Source organism: Sturnus vulgaris, chromosome 1 (assembly GCF_052056855.1).
Source record: "Sturnus vulgaris isolate bStuVul1 chromosome 1, bStuVul1.hap1, whole genome shotgun sequence".
NCBI classification, from domain to species: Eukaryota; Metazoa; Chordata; class Aves; order Passeriformes; family Sturnidae; genus Sturnus; species Sturnus vulgaris.
The window spans coordinates 1,256,122-1,274,328 of NC_142243.1; the positions used below are offsets into that span (position 1 = coordinate 1,256,122).

At 54.1% G+C, this 18,207-nt stretch overlaps 2 protein-coding genes across 10 annotated transcripts; one reads left to right on the plus strand and one right to left on the minus strand.

The window, feature by feature from the left end:
- Nucleotides 1-79: 79 nt before the first annotated feature.
- LOC148225036 (uncharacterized) lies at nt 80-11,214 on the minus strand. Of its 9 annotated transcripts, none has more exons than XM_088174153.1 (10): nt 10,715-11,214; nt 9,991-10,120; nt 9,661-9,762; nt 9,131-9,226; nt 8,753-8,866; nt 5,433-5,546; nt 4,287-4,376; nt 3,522-3,635; nt 3,247-3,360; nt 80-1,658 (listed from the first exon to the last, which is right to left on the minus strand). In XM_088174153.1, the coding sequence occupies exons 1-10, from the start codon at nt 11,030-11,032 to the stop codon at nt 709-711; spliced, it is 2,142 nt and encodes a 713-aa protein (XP_088030279.1). In that variant the 5' UTR covers nt 11,033-11,214; the 3' UTR covers nt 80-708. The 9 variants fall into 9 exon arrangements, with proteins under 9 accessions (XP_088030279.1, XP_088030111.1, XP_088030198.1 ...); XM_088173985.1 differs by having other exon boundaries at nt 3,522-3,638; nt 8,753-8,869; nt 10,715-11,191; XM_088174072.1 differs by having other exon boundaries at nt 8,753-8,869; nt 10,715-11,189.
- Nucleotides 11,215-12,657: 1,443 nt separating this feature from the next.
- LOC148225037 (uncharacterized) lies at nt 12,658-17,953 on the plus strand. Its single transcript, XM_088173783.1, has 6 exons — nt 12,658-12,750; nt 13,310-13,436; nt 14,331-14,441; nt 14,819-15,127; nt 15,224-15,346; nt 15,783-17,953. Exons 1-6 carry the CDS (start codon nt 12,658-12,660, stop codon nt 17,369-17,371), a joined length of 2,352 nt encoding a protein of 783 aa, XP_088029909.1. The 3' UTR covers nt 17,372-17,953.
- Nucleotides 17,954-18,207: the final 254 nt, after the last annotated feature.

Sequence of the window (18,207 nt, forward strand, 5' to 3'; positions counted from 1 at the left end):
TTCACAAGATTTGGAAAACTGAACAAATACAAAAGACCATGAACAATGCGGGAAAAAAAATGCAACACAACTTTAAGGCTATGCAGGATTAAAATAATTTTCCAGGCTCCCCGGCCATTTTACAATTCCCAGGCTCTCACCCTCCAAGAATTCTCCCTTGGGGTTCAGCAGCAAGGAGCCCCAGGATATAACAGTAGGAATAAGCTGCCTCCCAGGCTCTGCACCTTCATTCTGTCTGCCACTAAAGAAAGAGGATTCCTCCTACAGCCACAGAGGTAACACTTCCTTTCCCAAAGCATCTCACCCAAGTGGGTGTTTCCTGACACAGTTCCACTCGTTTAGTGGACAATTAACACCTTTAACTCACTTGTTCCCAGCCCAGTCCAAGGGTTCTTGACTCCTGGGATAACATTGTGGATAATTTCTCTCTATTCAGACAACTCTTCTTTGTAACAGACATCACAAATTGGTCATGTCAATGCGGTTTCTCTCCCACATGGACTCACAGCCAGCAGTACCTCCAAACTCCACCTCCCCAAATCCACAGGCACTGGTGAATGCTGTCTAACGTGGAAAATAACCCCCAGCCACCTCTCTTTTCCTAGGAGGGGCTCGGGATGGCCTCCTCCTGCCATCAGGGTCTGGCACAGAGCTGGGGATGCTGCCCCGGCCCAGCGAGGGGACACCGAGAGGGGTGTGGGGGATGTCCTAAATGGAATGCATCACAGAACTCCTGATGTTCCTGCAGGGCCAGCTGACCAGTGGCATGTGGGTTTCCTGCATGTGACCTTCTTGATGCTTCAGCAGGCTCCTCTTGAGCACAAATCTTTTGCTGCAGAGAGGACACTGGAAAAGCCTCTCTCCCGTGTGCCGGCGCTGGTGGTTCAGGAGGTAATCCTTCCTCCTGTAGGTTTTGTCACACTTGGAGCACTTGTAGGGCCTCTCTCCTGTGTGACTTGTCTGGTGCCTAACGAGCCATGAATGGCAAACAAAGGTTTTCCCACAGTCGCTGCAAATGTAGGATTTGCCCCGGCCCTGGCTCTGCTGCTGGGCATGGCTGCCCCGGGCCAGGGGTGGCTCCCAGCAGAGGCTGGATCCCGATGTGTCCGTGGGGAAGCTCTCCTCGTTTTCAGCAGCTTCCTCTGTGCCCAGGCTGTCCTGATCGCGGGGCCTGCCTGGGCCTGGGGGAGTCTCTGCACACTCAGAGTGGGGCCCTGGCACCTCGAAGGAGGTGGGAGCAGTTCCTGGGACCATTCTCATCTCTCCTGGACCCATTCCCTTCTCTCCCAGGCCCATTCCCAGCTCTCCCGGGTGTGAATGCAGCAGAGAGAACATCCTCTCACACGTGGGGCCTGGAAACATTTCCCCTTCTCCCTGAGGTGCCTGAGGCTGGTCCTGCTGTGAGCAGTTTCTCTCACATTTGTACACACAGGGCCTCTTTTCCTGAGCACTAAAGAAATCGTACTGAGCATCACCTCCAAGGCTGTTCCCATTCCTGGTGGTGGTTGTTTCCATCATTTCTGAATTCCACTGACTGTCCCATGTCAGTCTATGGCTGGGATCTTTGGGAAACTCCTCTCCCGGCCTTCCTGGTACCTCTAAGTCACAGGTCTTGCTCTCTAAGCAATCTGCTGGATGATCCCTCTTCAAATTTTCATCTGAAACAGAGATTTTAGAGATTTTTTATTGAGGAGTCCTCTTAGGAATGCCCCTTCCAGCCCAAAGCCACATCTCTAATACTGAGGGAGGAACCAAGCACCAGCATCCACTGAAAGAAAATTTCCAGGAAAACAGGACTTTTTTCAACTGTATTTTTTTAACTCTACATAAAAAATAACTGCTGCAGTCTTAGATTCAGCCTGTCACTCAGATAACAGAGCAGACATTGTCCTTCCTCAGTGCTCCCAGCTGCACTCCAGACACTCCCCTGAGCATCTCCAGGAGCAGAGTCCAAGCAGGGCCCAGGAACCAGCTCAGAAAGTCACACAACTGTGGAATCTCCTGAGCTGGGAGACCCCCACAAGGATGGAGTCCAACCCCTGGCCCTGCATGGACACCCCAAAATCCCACCCCGTGCCTGAGAGCGTTGTCTAAATGCTCCCTGAGCTCTGGCAGCCTTGGGGCTGTGCACTTTCCCTAGGAACCTGTTCAGTTCCCAACCACCCTCTGAGGAAGAACCTTTTCCTAATATCCAACCTAAACCTCCCCTCTTGAGCTCATCAGAAGCCCTTTCTTCTCCCAGGAACTCGTGCTGTCTTAACAAGCACCTGTTTTCTAATGAACAGCCTTGGAAACCTATTTTTCTTGCCTGAATAACAACACAAGTGGAGTAGGATTTTTGTTATGGAACTTCCAAAGACAACTTTCACTGACTCAAATTGCAGCCAGGATGGAAAATGACTGTGATTAAAGCCCACTCTCTTGCAACTCTATAAACTGCAGTCCAAAGTGAGACCCACTGAGCTCTCACTTCCCAGAAAACGAAGGAATGTATGTCCCAAACACTGATAACTGTAATGCCATGGAGAAAACAAGATTTGTCTGGAGAAGGGGGGGCCATGTGGAGATAGGGCAGCAATTTCTAGAACAAACATCCTTGCTGTAGCTCCTGGAGACAAGCACAACAACAAGCAAAGGCAGGAATGAGGTCAAGAAGTGGGAATGGATTACAGGGGGAGGATCAAGACCACCAAAAATCCCCAAAGCCTCCAAACCATTTCCAGAAAGGTCTGGAAGAACTGACTGCATGGGAAGTGAGAAACTTGTTTTCAGGGCAGGGAATCTTGGCCATAAAAGGGACTGAGGGTGCCCTCCAGCCCCTCATCCACACTGCTCATAAAGACATCGAACAGAATGGCCCCAGTACTGAGCCCTAGGGACATCACTGGTGACTGGCCACCAGCTGGTGTCACTCCCCTGCCCAGCACTCTGTTGGCCCAGCCCTCAGCCAGGTTTTTATCCAAACAAAAGCAGCACAAACTCGATCCATGCAGCCTGAGCACAGCTCTGGGTTTGCCTCAACACAAGCCCAAGCCAGTGCCTCTGACAGCTTTGGGCCAGCTCAAGGGGGAAGGAGCCTCTTGAGCTCACAGAACCCAAAATTTCTGTGGCCAAATATTAACCAGCAGACTGAGGTTTGTCCCAGTTCTCTCATGGTTAACATCGTAAGGTGTGACATTTCATACAGTATTAAAAAATAAACTGGATTTACTGTCCCTAAAATCCCAACTGAAATCTGTTACTGACCTGTACTTGGACCCGCAGAGGTTTCCTCTTTCTCCAAGTCCTGCTGTTCAGAGCAGGGTGGCTCCTCCTCTTGTTTAATCCATGATGAAACACTCATTGCATAAGTCTGAAATCCTATTCATTGAGGAGAATTTACACAACTGAGAAACACCGGGGGAAGATACAAAGCCTGGATAATTTGGGAATGCTCAACGGTAACAAAGCATCAGGGAAGGCACAGCAGGAAGAGTCATTAAGGGGTAATTCCTGGGGTGGAGTTTTTGGCAGATCCTCACCTGTGTCAGGATCTCTTGGGAGGTCCTCACCCTCTGTGCCTGGCAGCTCCCTGGCATCCACCTCGCTGCCTTTCCTGGCCTGACTGGATGCCTCAGGCTCGTAAAATCCTCGTTCTGCTAAGAGAGGAAGTCCAGGAGAAGTGTATCATACCTGCCTAAACTCAGGATTTCACAAGCTCTGGTCTGGGCTTTGGAGGTTGCTACCCCAAGCCAAGCTCCTCTAAACCCAGTTTTTTAGGGAAACCTGCTGGAAAGGTCTAAAAATCCCACCTGGCTACAAACACACGAAGCCAAGTGCAGTTGCAGTGGAGCCAACAGGCAGCAATACTGCCTTTGTGAAGAGTGAGGAAAATCTGCAAGGCAGAGTAGCTGATTTGTAAAACAAAGAGATTCTAAGTGAGAGGGCAAAGAACAGGGCCCTGGGCTCTGCAGTCTTTCAGAGGAGTCTATGTGCTCCTCCTTACTCAGGAAAACCCCAGAAGGGAAGGGAGGAGGGAAAAGGCAACCTGAAGGAATTTAGGAAAGGATGAAACAACTCCTACATTTTTACTTGGATAAAAACAAGCCATGCAGCCACAAACTCCAAAATGTCTGTGAGAAGGGAAAGGGGCAACACCAGCCCTCACCTGTCGGGTCTGCTGGCAAGTCTGCTCAAAACTTCTTAAAAATTTGGAATACATGACCAGAGGTGGAGGAAAAAACCCACACACAACCTGGAATTTTATCCTCCGTTTTGTTTTCCCTCTGAGGTATGCAGTTACTCACCTGGGCAGGGCTCTCCAGGAGCTTCTGCAGCCTCCTCCTTCCGATTTGCAGTGCACAACTCCTCTTGCTTAATCTGGATTATGCTGTCTTCTGTTAACAGGAACCAGTGTTATTTTAACGCCATACAAAATTAATTCCAATTGTCAGCCCAGCCCAGCCAGATCTGCTCTGTTCTAGCTCACATTCCAAAGAAAACCTCACTTCAGTTCTAGTTCTTGCTGACCAAGGCTTCTTGAACAGACCTGAAATGTTGGTTACAAAACCCTCAGCAGATGTTTGAGCCTGAGAAATGCACATTTTCATGCAAGTGAAAACATGTTCTCCATGGCCTCAGGAGAGGCCAGAGCCACTTGAATTCTTGTCCTTGAGTTTCTTTTCTCTCTTGGTGCTGCTGGAGTTCTGTTGTTTTCTTTTCAATCCCTCTCAGTCACACACCACTTCTCACCCATCAGAGAAACACTCAGGAGAAGAGAGTTCTTACTAAGTAATGAAACTTATAGAAAAAAGAAAATAAAAGTCTGTGGAATAAATAGAGAAAAGCAGATGGGCCAGTGCTCTGTACCTTCAGAGTGCAAGTGGCCAAGGGGGCTGGTGGATTTCCCAAGAGAGGGAAAAGAAGGAGCATCCTGGAAAGGCTGGTGGGGATGGAATGCCTCACAGCAGCAGCTGGAAGACCAAACTCAGCAAAGCACGTGCCTTGGAGAGATGCTGGACATACAGTCATGGAATTGTTGAGGTTGGAAAAGCCCTTTAAGGTCATTGAGTCCAACCATTTCCCCAGTATTGCCAAGGCCACCAAAGTGCCACATCCACAGGGCTTTTAAATCCCTCCGGACATGGAAACTCCACCACTGCCCTGGGCAGCTGGGCCAGAGCTGGATAGCCTTTTTGGGGACGGAATTTTCCCAATATCCAGTTAAACCTCTCCTGCACAACTCAAGGCCGTTCCCTCTCCTCCTGTCCCTGTTCCCTGGGAGCAGAGCCCGATCCCCTTGGCTGTGCCCTCCTGTCAGGGAGCTGTGCAGAGCCAGAGGGTTCCCCCTGAGCCTCCTTTTCTCCAGATCCACGTCCCAGATGTCCCCAAAACCTGGCAGGTGCTTGGTGTCCCACGTCCCCCTCCCACCCACCGGCCCTGACACCACTCACCAGTGCCGCTATCTGCAGGATTCCCTCTCTCATCCCGGTCCTCGCAGCTCCGGGCACTGGGCCGGTTCCTGCCCTCCACCGGGGCCTGGGTCTTGTGTCCAGCGGTGTCCGGGCCTGCGGGGAATGGCGGCTGAGGGGCGGCCGGGGCGGCACCACGGGGACCCTTCACCACCCGCCATGACCCCGGGCACCCTCACTGCGTCCTGGCCACACTAGCACCTGAACCTTGAACCACGGCACTCCATGAGGGAACAGGGTCCCCCTCAGAGCTGAGAGGGATCAGAGTCCGCCCAGAGCCACGAGGGAACAGGGCCTGCCAGAGCCATGAGGGAACAGGGTCCCCCTCAGAGCTGAGAGGGATCAGAGTCCTCAGAGTCATGAGGGATCAGGGTCCTCTCTGATCCATGAGGGCCAATTCCCTCAGAGCTGTGAGAGATCACCCAGAGCCATGAGGGAACAGGATCCCCCTCAGAGCCATGAGGGAACAGAGTCCTCAGAGCCATGAGGGAAACATGGTCCTCAGAGCTGTGAGGGATTGGGGTCTACCCAGAACCACGAGGGAACAGGATCCCACTCAGAGCCATGAAGGATCAGGGTCTGCCCAGAGCCATGAAGGAGCAGAGTCCTCAGAGCCATAAGAGATTGAGGTCTGCCAGAGCCATGAGGGAAGAGGGTCCTCTCTGATCCATGAGGGCCAATTCCCTCAGAGCCATGAGGTATCCGGGTCCTCTCTGATCCATGAGGGCCAATTCTCTCAGAGCTGTGAGAGAACGGGGTTCAGCCCAGAGCCATGAGGCACATGTGAATTCTTTCAGAGCTCTGAGGGATTGTGGTCCCTTATCCGTTTAGGTGGGATATTGGGAAAATTCCTTCCTGGAAAGGGCTGCCCAGCCCTGGCCCAGCTGCCCAAGGCAGTGGTGGAGTCCCCATCCCTGAAGGGATTTAAAAGCCTTGTGGATGTGGCACCTGGGACATGGGTTAGTGGTGCCTTGGCAGTGCTGGGATATGGCTGGACTTGACAGTCAGAGGCCTTTCCCAACTTCAACAATTCCATGATTTTGTGATTCCTGCAAGCATCACTCTGCCTGTGCACAGGGACAATCTCTATTCTTCCTCTCAGTCCTGAAGAAGGAGTGCCTTTCTGTGTCACTTCACATTTTGTCTTGAATTCAGGGTTCTATTTTTGCAATTCAAACAACACAAATCCCAAAATAGCTCAGAGATTTGCTACATATACATGTATTTGTCTCTGAAATTCAGGAGAGCTGGGCTGGAACGGAGAAACTGTGACTGACTGTAAAATACTGTGTCACCTCTGATATCAAAGGCAGCTTCAAAAAGTGATGAAACACGGGGCATGTAAAAGACAGAAACAGCCCAGAAAGAGCATCTCAGGTTGTTCATAGAATAATCCAGGAGTGCTGCTGAGATGATCCCAAACAGAATTCAGGATATTCTGGTCACAGGGGAATTGCAAATGTCCCTCCACTGCTTCATGGGGCCACAACTTTGCCTCTTTATCCCAGAATACATCCTGCTCTTATGGAATCCTGGAATGGTTTGGGTGGGATCTTAAAGCTCATCCAGTGCCACCCTCTGCCATGGGCAGGGACAACTTCTACTATCCCAGATTGCTCCAAGCTCTGTCCAACTTTTCCTTGAACACTTCCAGGGATCCAGGGGCAGCCACAGCTTCCCTGAGTAACCTGTGCCAGGGCCTGCCCCACCCTCAGTCAGGAATTCCTTCCCAATATCCCACCTAACCCAGCCCTCTGCCAGCAGGAACCCTTTGCCTTAATATTATCCTGCAACTTAGGGCACTAAGAATATTTTAAAAAATGAAGCTATAAAATGTTTTGATCCAAGTTCTAACTGGACCAGAACACTGAGTGTAATTTTCCCTCTGTCTGTACTAAAGCAGCAAATCAGTCAAAATTTTAGGGAGAGTTCTAAACTCATTTGTTCCTGAGTGAGATCTGACCAAGTAGATTGTGACTGGAAGTTGTTTTCTGTATCCAACCATTAAATCCACAAGGAGATGAAATCCAGCAGAACCCCAACAGTTCCATTGTCATGACACCATCGAGTCAAGAGGTTTGATGTCTCCATGAAATTCTGAGACGAGATAAACTGTTGATTTCATGGATTTCCTTGGGAGGAAACAACTCCATTCAAATAATCTGACAGTCCACAGAACCCATGGATTCTTGGATAAGAGCAAGCTAAAAATGCTCTTCACAATTGAGCATTTTGACTGAAACCTCAAATTTTGTGCTGAACCAGAAAGGATCAACTTTTCCACAGGAAGCCAATTTCCATGTAACCTAGATAATAACATTATTATTTGGGCGTTTTAATTTATTAATTCTGTTTATTTTCAAATTCTCTCCTCGCTACCCTCTACATTTAGGTCTAAATCTCTCTAAAAATTGCAATATTCTACCACTATTGTGACAGCACTGATGGGGATTCTGGAGGGCAACAACCTCCCTGAACTCGTGTTCCAGAACAAACAGCTGCTGTCAAAACACAAGTGAAACGCACCAAGAAATAATAAAAAAAAAAAACCTCAAAACAAACCACAAACTAAACACTTTCTTCTCTTCCTTTTTTCAACCCATCACAACCACAACACTGAAAATGTTTTGCTGGCTGCAGGATTGATGTGATCTGGGTAAGAATTGTATTGTGAGCTTATTTATACCTTATTTTTAAACATTTTTACACTTCAGGCCTGTTTGGACTCGAATATACACATGGAGAACCATTCTCCTGCTCAGGTTCCACCACAGTATTGAAACCTATGGGGTTTTTTCTTGATTTTAAGTCAACTTCTGTCTCTCCATCCATAAGGTACAATACTACAAACTACCATTAACAGCAGATAAAATGATTTGAAGAATAGAAAAGATTGAAAGAAAGCATTTAGAACTTGACAGGCTTAATGTTATTTTTATTAAAAATCAAATCTTCACTGCTGCAAATTTAATCAGCATTTTTCAAGTAGACAGAAACAAGTTCCCTGCTCTGAATTGTTTTCAACCTAACGATTCCTCCTATTCAGAGGGATTCATTCCAGGTATGCCAGTCCTCTCACCTGCAGTGCCTCATCCTCCCAGCACTTTCACCTTCCCAACAGTAAAACTCTCCCCCTGCTTCCTGACCACTCCCCACCTCAACCTGGCTCCTGCTGTCTCCCCAGTGCCCTGCCTGCCTCCCCTCAGCCCCCACATTTCATCACCCACCGTCCCACAGCAGGAATGTCAGGGATTCCCACATCTCCAGCAGCACAGGATGCCGTGGGATCGCTCAGAACTCACCCACACTGAGCTCGGAAATCTCCATGCCCTCCGTGGCTCCCTGCTCCTTTGCATATGACTCTTCCTCTTCCTGCTTCACAATGACAGCAAAGCTCGGCTCTGGAATGCTGCAGTCTGCTGAGAAAAAGAGGAAACTCCTTTACTGGAAAAGAGGAAATTCCTTTACTGGTTACTGCAGCCCCACTGGACTCCTCCCTTGCTGCCCCAGGAAATTTGTGCCCACACACCCACCCTGTTGCCACATAGAACCTCTCCAGCACCTCCCATTCCTGATTCTGGGAGCTCTGCTCTGCCCTGCAGGGAAGGAGTTCCCCCAGTACCCCCCAGTTCCAGAGGGTCCTCCACACCCTCGAGGCCAGGCCCTTCCACAACACTCACCATGGCCAGGTTCAGCCAGCCCTGCTCTTCCCTCCTGGTTGTCCTGAGCTTCTCTGCTGTCCCAGCTGTTCACACTGAGTTCAAACAGCAGAGCTTCTGCCAATGACAGAAATCATGGAATCAGATCACAGAATCCCAGAAGAGCTTGGGTTAATCTTCTTCCACCCTCTGCCACAGTCAGAGACACCTTCCACTATCCCAGATTGCTCCAAGCCCTGCCCAATCTGGCCTTGGACACTTCCAGGGATCCAGGAGCAGCCACAGAGCAACCTGTGCCAGGGCCTCACCGTCCTCACGGCCAAGACTTTCTTCCTGACTTGTAATCCTAAAAATCAAACCTGTTACATTTTTTTATCACCCTCTGTTATTCCCCCTGAACCTGCTCCTTTTGAGATCCAAGAAGCTCCCTCCAAGAGAACCAGGACCATCATCTTGTGCCAGCCTCTGTGTGATGACAGCCTCTGTCGTGACAGCACCACACGACCCTCACCCCCAGGATTAAAGCTTTAAAATTCGTCCCTTGCCTGCACCTGGTTCTGCTGGGATCTCTCTGGGAGCCGCCTCCTCCTCACTGCAGGGCGCTTCTCCTCCCTGGAGCCGGGACAGGAGGGCAGGTTCGGAGATGACATCGTCTGCCAAGGAACAGAGAACGGAATGTTTCCCTGCTGCATCCACAGGGAGGAACACACCCAGCAGTGCTCCCAAACCAGCTCCATCACCGACAACACATGGCTGGGCAGCACGGAGAGTCCTCAAACACAGGCAGCGACCTCACTGTGCTCCCACAAATCTGCTTCCCACGTGTGGGAAAGATTCCCTAACCAGAAAGTGCTGATAACTGACCCAGCAGCAACACTCACCCAGCAGGACCGGGGCTTCTCTCTTCCCTGTCAGCACCTTTCCATACAGCTCCCTCTGCCACTCCTCCAGGTTCTGCCACTCCTGAGTGGAAAACCCAGCGGCATCGTTTTCCAACGCCACAGTCGGGGCCTGCAATCCCAAAACTGACACTCAGCACTTCCTGGAACACAGAGAATCCTACTCCCTACTTATCCCTGTTACCAGGACTCAGGGAAAGAAAATTCCTGCCTTGAAGCATCCTCTGTATACTGAGAGTTAACAGTTTGGATCTTGGCTAAACTTTGGGAGATGAATTGTGTTATTCCATGATATTCTTCCTTCCCTCTAGAGCCTGATCCCATTGGGGACCTCAGAGTGGGGAAGAACTACCCGTTGTAGGTAAAAACGTGACAGCTCATCCCTTGGCAGGGAAAACCAGCCGAATATAACAACACACAGAAGCAAACACTTCCTGCTTCGTGCCTCCGCGACAGAAGAAATCTTGGCAGAGATCGTGGAATGATTTCCACAGCGGAAGGCTGCCGGGGGAGGTGAGGAGTGTGGGAAATGGATTTGTAGAGAGTTTTTAGGGTTTGACAGAAAGTCTCTTTTCATATGAGACTGAAAATGGAGTAAGAGTTTTTTAAAGTGCCTCTCAGTTGCCCCATCTCTGGGTCAGAAAAGGGCAAAATCCAACAGATTTTCCCCGTCCCCCTCCAAACTCCTTAAAGACCCATCCCTTACCTTGGGGGCCTCCACCCCGGGGGGCAGCCGGAGGATACAGAGATTCCTGTTCTTCAGCAGGTTCTCCATGTTCTCCAGGCGCCGCTGGAGCCGCCCGTACTCCTGGATGAGCGTGCCCATGGCCGCGCACTTGCTCTCCAGCTGGTTCCCGAACTCCCCGACCATTTTCTCGCAGTCCAGGTGTTTCTTCTCGCTGTTGCCGGCGCGGTGTTCCAGGCTGAAGAGACGGGACGCGTGTGCGGCCACGCTGCGCTCCAGCGCCTGCACGGCCGCCACCACGGTCCACAGCGAGATGGTGCTGCCGCCCGCCAGCTCCATCCCCGCACCGGGACCAACGGGGCTGGGCAAGGGAGAACAGCGGGCCAGCAGAGCCCCGCTTCGGCCGCCGCACACCGGGGCCGGGAAGGCCCGGTCCTTCCCGTGCTGGAGCTGGAGCTCTCTCCGCAGGACCGGCCCTTCCCTGCCTCGCCGCCGCCGTTCCTTGCCGCCAAGAAGCGCCGCTTCCTCTTCCTCCTCCGCTTCCGCCGCCGCCACAGCGGCCCCCGCCGGCCGGCAGCCCCCGCCGTGATTGACAGCTGTCAGTCACCGGGAAGGGGCTGATGTTGATGGCAGTGGCAGGAAATCCCCCCGCGGGGTTCCACCGCAGCGGCGCTTCCCGGCGGGACACAGAATCCCGGAATTCCGGAATGGAAGGGAACACAGTGGGGCAGTTGGTGGCACCTCTCTGCTCCAGCAGGGCCATCCCAGAGCACAGGGCTCAGGATGACATCCAGGTAATTCTGGAGGATCCCCAGGGAGGAGACTCCAGCCCCTCTCAAGTCTCTGTTCCAGCTCGGTCCCTGCCCAGGGCAGAAGTTCTGCCTCCTGTGCAGGGGCAATTCCTGAAATCAGTCCCTGCCCGTGGCTCTGGTGCCATTGCTGGGCCCTGGAGCAGAGCCTGGCCATGCTCTGACCCTCCGTGCACTCAGCGACACCCCGGGATACTCAGGGACAGACAGAGACAGACAGGGACACCCAGGGATACTCAGGGACAGAGACAGACAGGGACACCCAGGGACACTCGGGGACACCCAGGACTGAGGGTCCCTCTCAGCTGGGGCTCCTCTCCAGGCAGAACAGCCTCAGCTCCCTCAGCCTTTCCTGGGTATGGAGATGCTCAGGCCCCTCCTCAGCTCCAGGAGCTCCTGTCCCTGCCGTGCTGAGGATCCAGAGCTGGACACAGAACTCCAGAGGTGCCTCCAAGGATGGGAAGAGGGGCAGGATCCCTCCCTGACCTGCTGGGAATGCTCTTCCCAATGCACCCCTAGATTCCATTGGCCTCTCATCCCCAGGACACTCTTCTGGCTCTGGGACAGCTCATTGTCACCCAGGAACCCCAGTTCCTTCCCCAGCCTGATTCAGCTGGTCCAGTTGCTCCAGCAGGTCACTGTGCAGATTGTTCCTCCCCAGGTGCAGCACCTGTGCTTGCCCTTGTTGAATTCCAGAAGTTTCCTCTCTGCCCATCTCACCAACCTGCTGAGGTCCCTCTGAAGGGCCACACAGCCCTCGGGGGGATCGGCCACTCCTTCCAGCTTTGATCCCTGGGCGAGCCTCCTGAGGAGGCATCAACCCCCTCACCCAGGCCAGTGATGAACCAGGCAAACAATACCGAGCCTAGTCCTGCAGCCACCTCCCGTGCCATTGACCCCCACCCTCGGGGAGCTGCCACTCAGCCACTTCCAATCCATCCATCCATGCATTCATCCATACATCTACCCACCCTCCGGGAGCACGGCGCCGCCTTCCCAAGCCCTCCCACCGCCCATCCATCCATTCATCCATACGACCCACCCCTCCAGGAGCTCGGTGCCGCCCTCCCAAGCCCTCCCACCGCCCATCCATCCATTCATCCATCGGACCCGCCCCTCCGGCGGCGTGTCCGGTGCCCGTGGCGGCGCGGGGCCATGGCGGAGCTCCGGGCGCGCCTCGAGGCGCTGGAGCGGCGGATGGAGCGGGCGGAGGCGGCGCTGCGGGACCGGCCCCTGCGGCTCCACGGGGTGAGCGCCGCGATGGGCGAACCGGGGGGACCCCGGGGAGGGAGAGGAGGGGTCGCTTGTGGGGCTGAGGGTGAGACTGGGGAGTGACGGAGGGCGAGGAGGGCTGGGAGTGGGATGGGCGAGTCATTTAGGGGCTGCTGGGAGGTTGAGGGGGAGCCTGGATGTCGCTTATGGGACTGTTGGAAGGAGGGTTTGTGGCTGGGAGGGAGCCTGGGGATTGCCCGTGGGGCTCTTGAGGGCTGGGAGCGGTTTGGGGGGCTCTTGAGGGGGCTGCGGTGGGTTTCAGGAGACGGGATGGGGATCCAGTGGATTCCCAGTCCCGGCCAGTGGCTGGCCGGGAGCCATTCGAGTGGCTCCTCAGGGGGCAGCAGTGGGTTTCGGGAGACTGGGGGTGAATCCAGTGGGCTGCTGGGAGCGGGCTGCTTTAGGAGGCTGGGAATAAGCAAGGGCCACTCGCTTATATGGGGGCTTTTGGAGCTATTGAAGGGCTGGGCGGGTCTGAGGGTCTGGGAGTTGTTCGGGGATGCTGCCCTGTGCCACATCCCAGCCCGTGCTGCAGATCCCGGTGCTGTTCGAGGATGTGGCAGTGCGGTTCAGCCAGCAGGAGTGGGCAAGCCTGGACGAGAGACAGAAGCAAATGTACCGGAGCGTCATGGAAGGCAACTACGAGATGCTGGTGTCCCTGTGTAGGCTGTGTTTCCGCCGCTTTGGCAGCCCCAAGGAGCTCTCTTGGGGTCATTTCTCTGCCTCTTTGCCTTTCACTGGAATCTCCAGCTCTCAAATAATCCTCTCTTTTCCCTGTCCTCCGTGGCAGCAGTTGGAGTGTGCAGGGACACGCAGAACAGGGTAGTAAGTGCTTGGTGTCTTTTCCTGATGGGAGAACAGGTACATTGTTGGTGTTGTCATCTCCCTGGGTTGTCACCTTCAAAATTCTCTGCCTGGGACACCCCTTTCCATGAGAATTTTCCCTAAAATCCAACTTGAACCTCCCACTGAAGCTGTTTCCTCTTGTCCTGTTCCCTGGGAGCAGATCCTGATTCCCTCCTGTCTGCACCCTCCTGTCAGGGAGCTGTGGAGAGCCAGAAGGTTCCTTCGAGCCTTCTTTTCTCCAGGCTGAGCTCCCCACCTCCTGGTGCTCTGTTCCCCAGGTCTGTTCTCTTCCCTGCACATGCTCCAGCCCCTCAATGTCTTCCTTGGCATGAGGGGCCCAGAATTGCCCCCAGGATTCGAGGTGGTCCCTCAGCACTGGGTGAACATGCAGTCAGGAGCCTCACAATTCCCTTCCAGTCATTCAGGGTATTTTCCTATCTGCAAGGTGAATTTCTGGGAGAACAAGGAATTCTGTAGCAGGAGTGGAGCAAGGATGGATTTTCTTGCAGTTGTTCCCAAGGAACTGTCAGAGGCTGCTTTCCATATTCCCCTCTCAGCTCTGCCTGCTGTTTCCTGTCTGTATCCATAACTCCTGTCGTGGTCTCGGTTGTAGATGAAATTTCCTGGGCTGGGACTGGCTCTGCTGCCCAGCTGTGGCTGCAGACTCTCTGTCCCATCATGTCCCTGATGTCTGTCTTGCTCTTGCCCAGACTGTGCCCTGTCCAAGCCTGAACTGTTATTACAGCTGGAAAGAGAAGAGCTGAGCACACCACCAAAATCGGAGCCAGAGGCAGCAGAGGTGTCCCTAGAGCTGGCTGGAGGTGGGTGACACTGGGTTTCTTCTGTGCCAAGAGCTTCTGGCTGCTCACTGGAACCCTGAATCTCAAAATCCCAGAATTTTGTGTTTGGGTTGGGAGGAATCTTAAAGCTCATCTCTTTCCAAGCCCATGCCATGGGCAGGGACACTTTCCATAGCACAGGTTGCTCCAAGCCATATCCAGCCTGGGACACTTCCTGGGACTGGGAGGTGTCTGCTATGAGGGAACACCTGCTGGGACATGTGGATAGCCTGGAAGCCCCTGTCCCAGTTCCTGCTGGGTGTGAGGGATCCTGACACCCTGTGGAATGGGACCCTCCAGTGGCTCCTTGGAGATCTCCACTGGCTCCTGGTGAATCCAGATGTCCTTGTCCTCCACAGAGCTGGCCCAACAGAACTGCACCAGCGATGACATGCTGCTGGAGACAGAGACAATGGAGAGGGGCTGCAGGGAGCCAGAGGAAAGCGGGGATGTGGCAGAGAAAAGTGGGAGCTTGGTAGAGGAAAGCAAGAACCTGGTGGAGGAAAGCAGGAGCCTGGTGGAGATAAGTGAGAACCTGGTAGAGGAAAGCGAGAGCCTGGTAGAGGAAAATAGGAGCCCAGTGGAGATAAGTGGTAATCTGGCAGAAGAAAGCAAGAACCTGGTGGAGGAAAACAGGAGCCCAGTGGTCCCAGAGAACTGCAGCACACGTGAGTGCCTGGCAAATCCCACTGCTGTTTCAAGCATTCCTGGATCCCTGCCTGGCTGTTCCTCACCCACCTTCATCACTGCTCTTGCCCTCACAGCACCCATCCCAGAAGCTGCTGCTGTCCTGGCGGATCTCAGCCAGCCGATCCCATCCCCTCCCTGCCCGATCTCTGTGTGCTGTTGGGAATCTGAGGCTCAGAACTCTTCTCCCCCTGCAGCAGGTAAAGGGGCAGAAACTTTATCCCTCCTCGGTGGGGCCACAGCTTGTGGGGGATCTGTTGGGCCTCTCTCCATGTCCAGGGCTTTCAGGAAAGGGCAGCAAATTCTGTTACCAGCCCTGAAACCGTTTGGGATAAGGCACGGCATGGCATGGGTGCACCTGCCCAGACAAGCTCCAGGATGGATGTCAGAATCCCCTGTCCCCCTGGGTGATGTTTTTCACCTCAGACTACTCTTGGGGTATCTAATAAGGGATAAGCTGTGACTGTTCCTGGTTTTTACACAGTCTAGACTGAGCTGGAAGAGGAGAGCAAGGCTGGGATTGGTGCTGGCTGGGAGCAGGGTGGGAAGTGAGGAAGGGTGGGAGCAAAGCCTTTTGCTGTTCATGCCTTAAAACCATGTGGAAAAAGTGATGTTTGGATTTTAAAAAATGCCCAGGAGATGCTGAGGTGGAGATCCCAACAGAGGTGCTGCAGGAGAAGGTTGCAGCAGAGAAGCCCTCAATGCCCAAAACACCCTCTGAGGGTCTGGAAGAGGACAAGGGTCTGGAAGAGGACAAGGGTCTGGAAGAGGAGACTGTGAAAGATTCAGGGAATACTGGCCAAGATCTGGTGGCTGACATTCCTGAAGAACCAGGAAAGGAGGTGACAGCAGATGTCCTCAGACCGACAGAAGAGGCAGATCCCAGCCCAGGGGAGCCAGGGAAGGACTCCTGTGTGGGCCGGCCAGCGGCCTTGCAGCGAAATGCCGCCAAGGAATTTTACTCCTGCCCCATCTGCAGGAAAACCTTCCTGCTGAAGATCAACCTCCTGATCCACGAGCGTGGCCACGCCAACTGGGTGCCCTATGTCTGTGTCCACTGCGACCGCAAGTTCATGTCCAAGAAGAAAATCAGGCGGCACCTCCGTGCCTGGGCAGCCAATGGGACGTGCCAGCCCTCGGAGCCCAGCCAGGTGCCATGCCCAGCATCCCACCCCCAAACCTGGGCAGCTAAGGGGACGTGCCAGGCCTCAAAGCCAGAGAAGTGTCCCAGTGCCACACCATGCCAGAAACCGTGCCCAACATCCCAGCCCCAAACCTGGGCACCCAATGGCTCCTGCCAGCCCTTGGATGCAAAGGCATGTCCCAGCCAGGGGCCATGCCCACCATCCCAGTGCCCAACATCCCAGCCCCAAACCTGGGCACCCAATGGTTCCTGCCAGCCCTTGGATGCAAAGGCATGTCCCAGCCAGGGGCCATGCCCACCATCCCAGTGCCCAACATCCCAGCCCCAAACCTGGGCACCCAATGGCTCCTGCCAGCCCTTGGATGCAAAGGCATGTCCCAGCCAGGGGCCATGCCCACCATCCCAGTGCCCAACATCCCAGCCCCAAACCTGGGCAGCCAATGGTACCTGCCAGGCCTCGAAGCCAGAGGAGTGTCCCAGCCAGGGGCCATGCCCCAGCCAGGGACCATGCCCACCATCCCAGTGCCCAACATCCCAGCCCCAAACCTGGGCAGCCAATGGTACCTGCCAGGCCTCGAAGCCAGAGGAGTGTCCCAGCCAGACCCTGTGCCCATCCTCCCAGCCACAAGCCCCAAGTATGGACTGTGGCACGGTGTGGCAGGAGCCCAGCCCCGCCAGGTGCTCGCTGTCACCTGGGAAAATGATGTACACGTGCAACGAGTGCCTGGAAACCTTCTCCAACCAGATCTTCCTGACGGTGCACCAGCGCCGGCACTCCGGCCACCACCTCATCCTGTGTCCCTGCTGCAACCGCAGCTTCACCTGGGTCTCGGACTTTGTCCGGCAGCACTGGATGCACATGGGCGTCCGGCCCCACCAGTGTGGCATCTGCCAGAAGACCTTCAAGAGGTTCTCCCACCTCAAGGCACACCAGAGGATCCACAGGCGGCAGGAGCGGTCGTTCACCTGTGCCAACCCGGTGCCCGTCGTGGCAGCACCCGCAGCAGGAGACGGGGTGGGGAGCCAGGATGTGACCCCCCAGGGATGCAGCGCTGCTGTTGGATCTGCTGTCGGACCTTGAGGTGTCCTCCTGGGAACAGGAGGCCACTGTTGGACCTCATGGTGTACTCCCAGGGATGGGAAGCTGCTGCTGAAATTTGAGGTGACCTCCCAGGATGCTGCTGGTGGACTTTGAGGTGACCTCCCAGACACAGGGTGCTGCTGACAGACTTTGAGTTGACCTCCCTAGGATAGGAGGCTGCTGTCTGATCTTGAGGTGAAGAATGAAATGCTGCTGATGGGCTTTAAGGTGTCCTCTCAGGAATGGAATACGTGATGAACTTTGAGGTGTCCTCCCAGGAATAAGATGCTGCTGTTGAACGTTGAGGTGACCTCCCGGGAATGGGATGCTGCTACTGGATCTTGAAGTGACCTCCTGGGGACCAGAGGGCACTGTCAGACCTTCTCCCCCCTCTCTCTCTCTCCAGATGAAGGCTGGAGCATGGACAACATTTTCTGGCTCCCCTGCCCTGGTGTGGGGGTGGAGGAGACCTGCCCCGCCCATGTGAGGGCAACTCCCTGTTCCCAAGCCCTGCTGGGGTGGGTGGGATGCTGGGAGTGGGTCCCTTTTCTGGAGAGTGCCAATAGATGCTGTAGAAACCAAGATGCTGAACGTGGATTCCTTGAGGGGGCTCTGGGAGGGTCCTCCCCGGTCTGGCTGGGTGGGTGGCACCAGGAATGGGATCCATGGGATGGAGTGATGGAAGAATGAGAATGGAACACTGGGTAGGGGGTGTCATCTGCTGCTGGGGGACTGAGATGGGTGGGATGGGATTGGGGGTCTGGATGGGCCTCTGGGAATGCCATTGGAGGTTGCTGGGCACTGGGGATTTGAGGACTGGAGCTGTGGTTCTCATG

Excerpts from the sequence above, each read along its gene's own strand:
- LOC148225036 (XM_088173985.1), bottom strand. The coding sequence starts at position 11,032 with ATGGAGCTGGCGGGCGGCAGCACCATCTCGCTGTGGACCGTGGTGGCG. Across the intron at positions 9,763-9,990 it reads AGAAGCCCCGGTCCTGCTGG|ACGATGTCATCTCCGAACCT; the intron begins GTGAGTGTTGCT and ends GTTCCTTGGCAG. Across the intron at positions 3,361-3,521 it reads CCCAAGAGATCCTGACACAG|GATTTCAGACTTATGCAATG; the intron begins GTGAGGATCTGC and ends CTCAATGAATAG.
- LOC148225037 (XM_088173783.1), top strand. The coding sequence starts at position 12,658 with ATGGCGGAGCTCCGGGCGCGCCTCGAGGCGCTGGAGCGGCGGATGGAG. Across the intron at positions 15,128-15,223 it reads CCCAGAGAACTGCAGCACAC|CACCCATCCCAGAAGCTGCT; the intron begins GTGAGTGCCTGG and ends TTGCCCTCACAG. Across the intron at positions 15,347-15,782 it reads CTCTTCTCCCCCTGCAGCAG|GAGATGCTGAGGTGGAGATC; the intron begins GTAAAGGGGCAG and ends AAAAATGCCCAG.